Raw genomic sequence first — 7,780 nt, 5'->3', positions numbered from 1 at the left:
TTTAAAGAAAAATTATTTTTAAATTTAATATATTTTTCTATATATTTCATAAATAATATGCAAAATCAATAAATCAAATATCAAAATTATTATTTTTTCATCTAAAAGATTACTCATGAACTTACCAACGAACATGTTCATGAGCTAACGAGCCGAATACTGTAAAGCTTGAGTTTAGTTTGTTTATCTTAACGAGCTCATTAAACGAGCTCAAACGAGCTTTTATCGAATCGAGTTTCGAATAGTTCACAAACGGTTTGGTTCGTTTACATCTCTACTTTTGCCACTATAATCAGTATATAGCCAACTGTAATTGGGCCTCTTTCTGGATCCAGTATTTCATGGGCCGTGCAATTTTTGTTTGCCAGCCCGACCCGTTAATTCGGGGTAAATTTGGTAGTTTCCTTGCTCATGTACAGGAAGCAGGTATAAATATAATCGACCCCTGCGAATTGCAACGGTTCCAACTTTAACGAATCTGAAGGCTAGGGTTTATCTTCGACGGCGATAGTACCCGTTTCGATTCGTACTATTCGAATAATTTCGCTCTGAATCAATCATGGCAAACAGTGCGTACCTTTTCCCTTAATTTTTTTTCTCGATTGCCATGTGGTGACGCGAGAGTGTGAATTTGTCGTGGTTTTAATTGATTGCAGATGCTGCGCGGTCATTTTTGCAAGTTGCAGCGACGGAGGAGGCGACGCCACCACTCAGAGTCGTCCAGATCGAAGGATTGGTATGCTTATTATGGATTGTTGATTAATTAGTTTTGTTTGGATATTTTGCTGATTCTTTTGTGTATGCATTAAGTAATCAATTTTTACACAATTCGTTTATGAATTCGACACAGGCTATTCTGAAGATAGTAAAGCACTGCAAGGAGTTCTCGCCTGCTTTGGTAACTGGGCAGCTTCTGGGGTTGGATGTTGGTAGTGTCCTTGAAGTCACTAATTGCTTTCCATTTCCGGTATGCGAATTCCATGGCATTTCCTTCCCGTTAACATACCTGAAATTCGATATTATTGGACAAAGTATGGTGCATTGTTGGGCAATTTTATTCTTGTAATTGTAATTATTATCGTCTTTCAAATATATTGTTATAGATCCGGGAGGAAGATGAGGAGATTGAAGCTGAGGGTGCTACTTATCAGCTTGAGATGATGAGGTGCCTTAGAGAAGTTAATGTTGACAATAACACCGTTGGATGGTGAGTGAATCTTCTCCCCACCGCTTAAATAATAATTTTCAGATTTCAGGACAAAAAGAACAAGAAAATTTGACCGTAAATGTGAGTGATATGTTTGGTGGATCGTGTGTTTGGTTTGTATGCAGAATGAAACCCGTAGAAGTTTTTGTTATTACTCTATGCATGTTTAAAAATACCATCATGTCAAGTGTAGAAGCTACTTAAATGTGCAAGCCACAAATTGTTTCCTGACTTAATTTACCAATCTTAGAATTATATCTTTTATCATCATGATCCCAACTATAAAATTAAAGTATTTTAATTCAAGAATGAATTTAAGAGGCAAATAATTAACATTCATGGAGCTCTCATTCAAGTTTTAACTCATAAACATAAAATGCATGTTTAACAAGTTATTCATAATCAATTTTAGTTTAAAAGACTGTCAACTGAAAATATAATCAGTTTTTTTTACTTGCTGCATAGTGTACTCAAATATATTAAAACTTCCAACTCTTTTTTAACTTAATCATTAATTTGACTTTTGTCGGTAGTGCGGATTAATTTTACTAAATCTCGCATTTTTTGTCGATATTATTATGTAATTATGGTTCATGGCCTTGGCATATGCAACCATAACCAATCATATTTTTATGCTTCAAAGGTATGAAGTAAAATATTTGGTTTTCACTCATAAATTTTTTATAAATATATTAAGGCAGCTGGTCTATTAGCAAATTTGGAATACTTATCTTATCGTATGATTTGTGCTGACTGCTTTGTCGATACTGATTTTGTACGACTCTTTACAGGTATCAATCAACTTTGTTTGGCTCTTATCAGACCTTGGAATTAATAGAGACCTTTATGAATTACCAGGTAAACGATCTGTTTTCCCTGATGTTATCTCTTGCTTTGTGCTAGTTTGTGACGAATGTAACAAGAGGTTATGAGGATTGTGGCTGCTATGTTGGTAACTTCAGTTCTTGCTCCTGGAAATATTTTTTCTCCTTGTTATTTTCATCGTAATGAGAATTCTGTTATCTTAATTTGGAAAAGTAGAAGGATCATGTATTGTTTGCGAGTACAACACATTTTAAAACATATACAGAGGCTTCAATGGCATTTTAAATTCAAAATTTTTGCTTATGATATATGTGGTGGTTTATACAAACATTGATTACTCGAGGTTTTTCGAAAGAATATCTGACCTATTTCATTTCGTACGTGGGTCTAGATGATTGGTAATTGGGCATCTGTCATTGAAATTGAAGCTTGATCATTCTTATGCTGTCTTGCTTGTTTTTGTATGCATTTTTGTTGTTTTCTGCTGTATACAATAACTAGTACATATGGTACATCGTGGGACCTGCAAGTTGGCTCAAAGCCTCATCATAAGTTCTGAACAACCCATGATGAGTCATTTTGTAGAAAAACATACTTTGTCAGGGTTTAAGTAGGCTGGGCCCAAATAATTCAAACTTTAGAGGAGAGTATTGTTATGGGCTCGAATGTGTTGGGCCTAGAATTACTTGTACTAGGGGCAAAATGTTGAAAGCGGGAAAAAGCAATATAAACAACACTAGAATTGGTTAAAGGATATTCACTTTCATTAATCAGTTTTTGGGCTAGCATTTACGGGGCAAGGAGAGGGGAGTGTCTTCTTCTTGTTAAAGGTATTATCCCCTGGGCCTGATTGAGTTTATTTTCTCAGATTAGTGTTCATTGGATCTGAGATGTTTTCATCTTTGTTCTGTGATTAAACATAGTAATTCTGCTCGTGTTGATTTAATGGAAGTTAGTTATCATGATAATGTTTTGTTGTTACAGGATAACATAAGGAGATGTGTCTGTATTATTTATGATCCATCAAGATCTAACCAAGGTGTCCTGGCACTGAAGGCCTTAAAGCTTTCTGATTCATTCATGGAGCTGTATCGCAGTAATAACTTTACAGGAGAGAAGTATGATCTGCATTAATTTGTTTCTTTTTTAAAAATTTTTGCTAGTCTTGAATCTTGAACTAGCATAATTATGCAGGCTTGCAAAATTTTTCCTGTAATAAACTTTTGTTCCCCAGGTTGAGGGAGAAGAATCTTTCATGGGTGGATATCTTTGAGGAGATCCCTGTAAGCTGATACTCGGCTATTCTATTGCACAGTTTCCCATTTAATAACTTTAGCGTTGAAGAGCTATATTGCTACATAATTATTTTTTCATTGTCTTGCTGCTGGCCTTGTATTTTATAATGCATCCTTCCATGCTTCAGATGAAATATATAGTTACATATTCACAGACTAACATATATTGTAATTTACGCTTGTTCTTTGAAATAATTTTTAAACGTTGATGAAAAACTCATGGCATTTATTATGAAGTAATAAATGATGAATTTATTAATAAATTTTGAAATAACTGGATACTTAGAGTGCATTTTTATTTTCTTCGAGGTGAATTGAGGCTATAAAAGTTTTAGTTATTTGAATAGTTGAAAATGAAATTTTAGATATCGACTTACATAATTAATACACTCTAACTGGGTTGTTTGGTAGAATTTCCTTTATGAGGTTCAATGGTCTGCCTTAATGAGCATACAATGGGTTTTGTTACTGGCATTTGTTTGATTTAACTCCTGGATGATACATAACACACTGACACAAATTGAGCAGCTGGATATCACAGTTGTATATCCAATTCATTGTAGTGTCATTTTGAAACTGGCAAAATATTAGAATATTTGGTAAAAATGCAAAAAATACATTCTTTGAGTTCTCATAAGTTCTTGACTGTTTGCAAGATACGACTTACTGAAGATTTGATTGAATTTTTTTACTTGTCAGATTAAGGTTTCAAATTCTGCTCTCATCAATGCTTTTATGACCGAACTGGAAGCTGATACTCCTGTCACGCGAGTAATGATCAATCATAATTTTATCGAAAGTTCCTTCTTATTGATTTGGGGAGCGAGTTTAATTGATTTGTTACTTTGTGGTAGTGTGACTATGAAAGGTTTCAATTGTCAACCAATCCTCTTTTAGAGAGAAATGTCGAGTTTCTGATCGAGTGCATGGATGATTTGTCCATGGAACAACAAAAGGTCTGTCCTTTTCTTTCCCGTTAGAATACTACGAATTTTCTGGTGACACAATGCAATCTTTTGTTTCTCAGTTTCAATATTATTATCGCAATCTCTCTCGTCAACAAGCCCAACAGCAAGCGTGGCTTCAAAAAAGAAGGTAATTTTTTGCAAATTACTAGCTGTCTCAAGTTTCGCATGGTGCAGATTTCTTCTTTATTCTTTACTTGCTGATGAAACTTATACTATTTTGCTTCATTGCTGTCTTGTCCCGCAGGGCTGAAAACATGTCTCGAAAAAATGCTGGGGAAGAGCCATTACCTGAAGAGGATCCTTCAAACCCCATCTTTAAGCCTATTCCTGAGCCATCAAGATTGGATAGTTTTCTCATAACAAATCAAATTGCCAACTATTGCAACCAAATCAATGGGTATGTTGTCCACATATTAAAGCAGCTTGTTCTCTGTTCTACCTGTGACCTATCATTTTCTTTTGTATTTGTGAGCAGCTGCTATCTTCACCATTTCTTTGTTGTGTATGCCTGCTAAGCACATGTTCTGGATATTTTGTTTTCTGCAACACGTTTTGAATTTATGCCAGTTCTTTCTAGCTTTGAACCTTTGCAACCTTCGAATTTATTCCATTTTCAACAAGAGTAAGATATTCTTGAATTGCTATTTCTGAGGTTCTGTTTAATGGTTGATTTGAATGCAGGGTGGCCGGACAAAGCTTCAGTCGACTGTATCTGACGAAGGCTCTTCACGAGAACTAAGGCAAGGCCAGCCCGCAGCAGAAGTGAAGGAAGACTGGCTATGGCCATTGATGGGTTCTCGCAGTATTCGTTTTTGTATGTGAGCCATTTTGGCTTATTTTAGTGTCAAACAATTACAGTTCCGCGATGAGAATCAGTGAATTTTGAAGAGTAGATTTTGTATTTAATTTAAACAATCTTTTGATTCAGAACTTCGCATGTGATTTTTATATACTCAATTCGAGGGTCTGGAGTTGCATAGACTGCAAGATCAAAATCGTAGTTAGTTCCCGACAATATACAGATATAGAAAAACTCGACGACGGCCGGTAGAATTTCAACCTTTTTTAAAAAGCAACAATAGTTTGGCTTTCTTTTTTTTAAAATTTTAAAAATCGTCTTTTTTACTTTTCTTCTTCCGGTCTATGGGAATGTAAAGAACACGAGAAAAGCTGTTTTATTCCACATGATATTTTTTCCTTTTGGTTGCGATATTTTGGTAATTTGTTTTTGCTACATGATTTTTTTGCCTTTTGGTTGCAATATTTTGGTAATTTGGTAGGGGGTCGCAATAATTTAAAAAGCTAATGACAGTGATCGGAATATCAGATGACTCCACAAAGGCCCGAGTGGTTTAATTGCCCACTTGCGGAATTAACTCTCTCAAGTCCTTTGGATGCCAAGAGCGGGCTCGGACGAAAATGACTTTTGAGAATTAGTTGATTAGATCTTTTGTGAGATGTATCAAGAATCTTTATCTGTGAGATGAGTCAACTCTATCGATATTAACAATAAAAAGTAATATTCTTAGCACAAAAAATAATACTTGTTCATAGATGACCCAAATAAGAGATCCGTCTCACAAAACACGACCCGTGAGATCGTCTCACGCAAGTTTTTACCAAACTAGTTTGTCACTGTTGTGAAAATCCAAACTTGTTGTGATCCCCCATGGAATAATCTAATTCCACATGCTATATAATGCATCATTGAGCTTGGAACACGTCCAGTCTCAACACTTCTATAGCTTAAAGAGAGAATCTTTTTTAGGTTGCGTTTAGATGTAAAAGTTTGATTTAGATCGAGATATGGATTGGTTCAAGGAATCCCTTCACTACTTCTTCTACCTTCATTGTTACATTCAAATCTTGGAAAATTTCCAGAGCCAAATTAACAATATTATATTAAACATTAAAATCTTACACATCCCAGTTTCTTGACAATTAACACACTTCAGTGGACAGAATGCTAAACAAAAACAAGTCTAGAATGTTCCCTTTAAAATACATATACTTCCTCAACAAACCTTCCTTTGTGAATCCAGCTTTTTCCAACACTCTTTGTGAAGCCTTGTTCTCGACTTTTACAACAGCCTGCAGCCTTACTATCTCAGGAAAGTCCTTCCACACCTGTGGAATGGCCATCTTCACAGCAATCGTTGCGATCCCTTGTCCCCAATACTTGAATCCTATGGCATATCCGATGTCCCCTCGACACCTCTGGTCCTGTGATCCCGGCCACACCGACACGAACCCGATCGAGCGGTTGTCGATGCATATGCATCGACGCCAAGGGTGGGGGATACACACTTGTTGGATGAAAGTTATGGCCTCTTCTTTTGATGTCAGAGTGTCCCAAGTTAAGTTTCTTGTTACTCGATCATCGCCAGCCCATGACAGCAAGTCGTCGGCATCGTCGGGCGTGAAGGGGCGTAGTGTGATCTGCGATGGGGATTATTTCATGCTAGCATTAGGGTACTACCCTAATGCTAGATCCAAGGGCTCAAAATTGATTTGGACATGTGGGGTCCATAAATTTATGTAGACCCCACATAGTCAAATTAATTTTGGGTCCTTGGATCTAGCATTAGGGTACTACCCTAATGCTAGCATCTCATCAACCCTGCGATGGATCCATTTCGATATGTTGTGCGTATTTTGGCAGAAAGTGCCCATAGTTCCCTTTTTCTTGATTTAAAAAAAAAAATCATTTTGGCTTTGTTTGTTTTGACCATGAATATACGATCTTGCGAATCTTTATCTATGAGACGAGTCAACACTATCAATATTCACAATAAAAAAGTAATAATTTTAGTATAAAAATTAATAATTTTTCATGGATGACCCAAATAAGTTATCAATCTAACAAAATGCGACCCGTTAAATGGTCTCACACAAATTTTTACCTTTGATTTTTTTAAAATGGAGTGTCTTGTAAGACGGTCAAACGAATTTTATTGACGAGTTTATTTTGTCAATATTTACAATAAAAAATAATATTTTGACATAAAAAATAAAAAATTTCGTAGAAAACCGAGGAAGAAAATCTGTATAACAAAATTGACCATTAAACCCTCTTGCAAGAGTTTTTGTATTTTTCAAAAACAGTTTCACAATTTTTTTAATTAAAAAGAATATTACTAGTATATTATTTTTATTTTCTTATATATATATAATACACACTTTATTTCTTGATACATTTTACACTCAAGTCCAAATTATTTTGTTCGACAATTTGTAAACATTTGCAAGCTATAATATTTTATTAATATAATATAATTACGTATATATATATTCGAGGCTTTCAAGTGTTTATTTTTTAGCAATAGTTCAAATAGAGCTGAACTCGAACTCTAATTCGAGTCAAATTCAATTTTTAATTTTTTTTTTTAAAAAAATACCATTCTAGCTTCAAATCGATATCAAATATGTCTAATTCGAGCGTTGAATTTTTTTCACATTCAGCTTAATTCGTTTACAATCCTAAT

General features: G+C 34.9%; 2 protein-coding genes across 2 annotated transcripts; one reads left to right on the top strand and one right to left on the bottom strand.

The window, feature by feature from the left end:
• Positions 1–438: 438 nt before the first annotated feature.
• On the top strand, positions 439–5,282 carry LOC140827740 (eukaryotic translation initiation factor 3 subunit H). Its single transcript, XM_073190546.1, has 12 exons — positions 439–569; positions 657–736; positions 851–967; positions 1,104–1,207; positions 1,999–2,065; positions 3,017–3,150; positions 3,267–3,315; positions 4,027–4,098; positions 4,182–4,283; positions 4,355–4,422; positions 4,540–4,692; positions 4,977–5,282. The coding sequence occupies exons 1-12, from the start codon at positions 560–562 to the stop codon at positions 5,032–5,034; spliced, it is 1,014 nt and encodes a 337-aa protein (XP_073046647.1). The 5' UTR covers positions 439–559; the 3' UTR covers positions 5,035–5,282.
• Positions 5,283–6,175: 893 nt separating this feature from the next.
• LOC140827414 (uncharacterized) lies at positions 6,176–6,746 on the bottom strand (the record flags this gene model as incomplete). The annotated part of the gene is made up of 1 exon (XM_073190078.1): positions 6,176–6,746. A coding segment is annotated over one exon (510 nt), but the record flags the coding sequence as incomplete, so codon positions are not given.
• Positions 6,747–7,780: the final 1,034 nt, after the last annotated feature.

This window comes from Primulina eburnea, chromosome 3, assembly GCF_022965805.1.
Source record: "Primulina eburnea isolate SZY01 chromosome 3, ASM2296580v1, whole genome shotgun sequence".
NCBI classification, from domain to species: Eukaryota; Viridiplantae; Streptophyta; class Magnoliopsida; order Lamiales; family Gesneriaceae; genus Primulina; species Primulina eburnea.
Note: the sequence above shows the minus strand (reverse complement) of the source record. Positions and strands in the feature narration are given on the sequence as shown.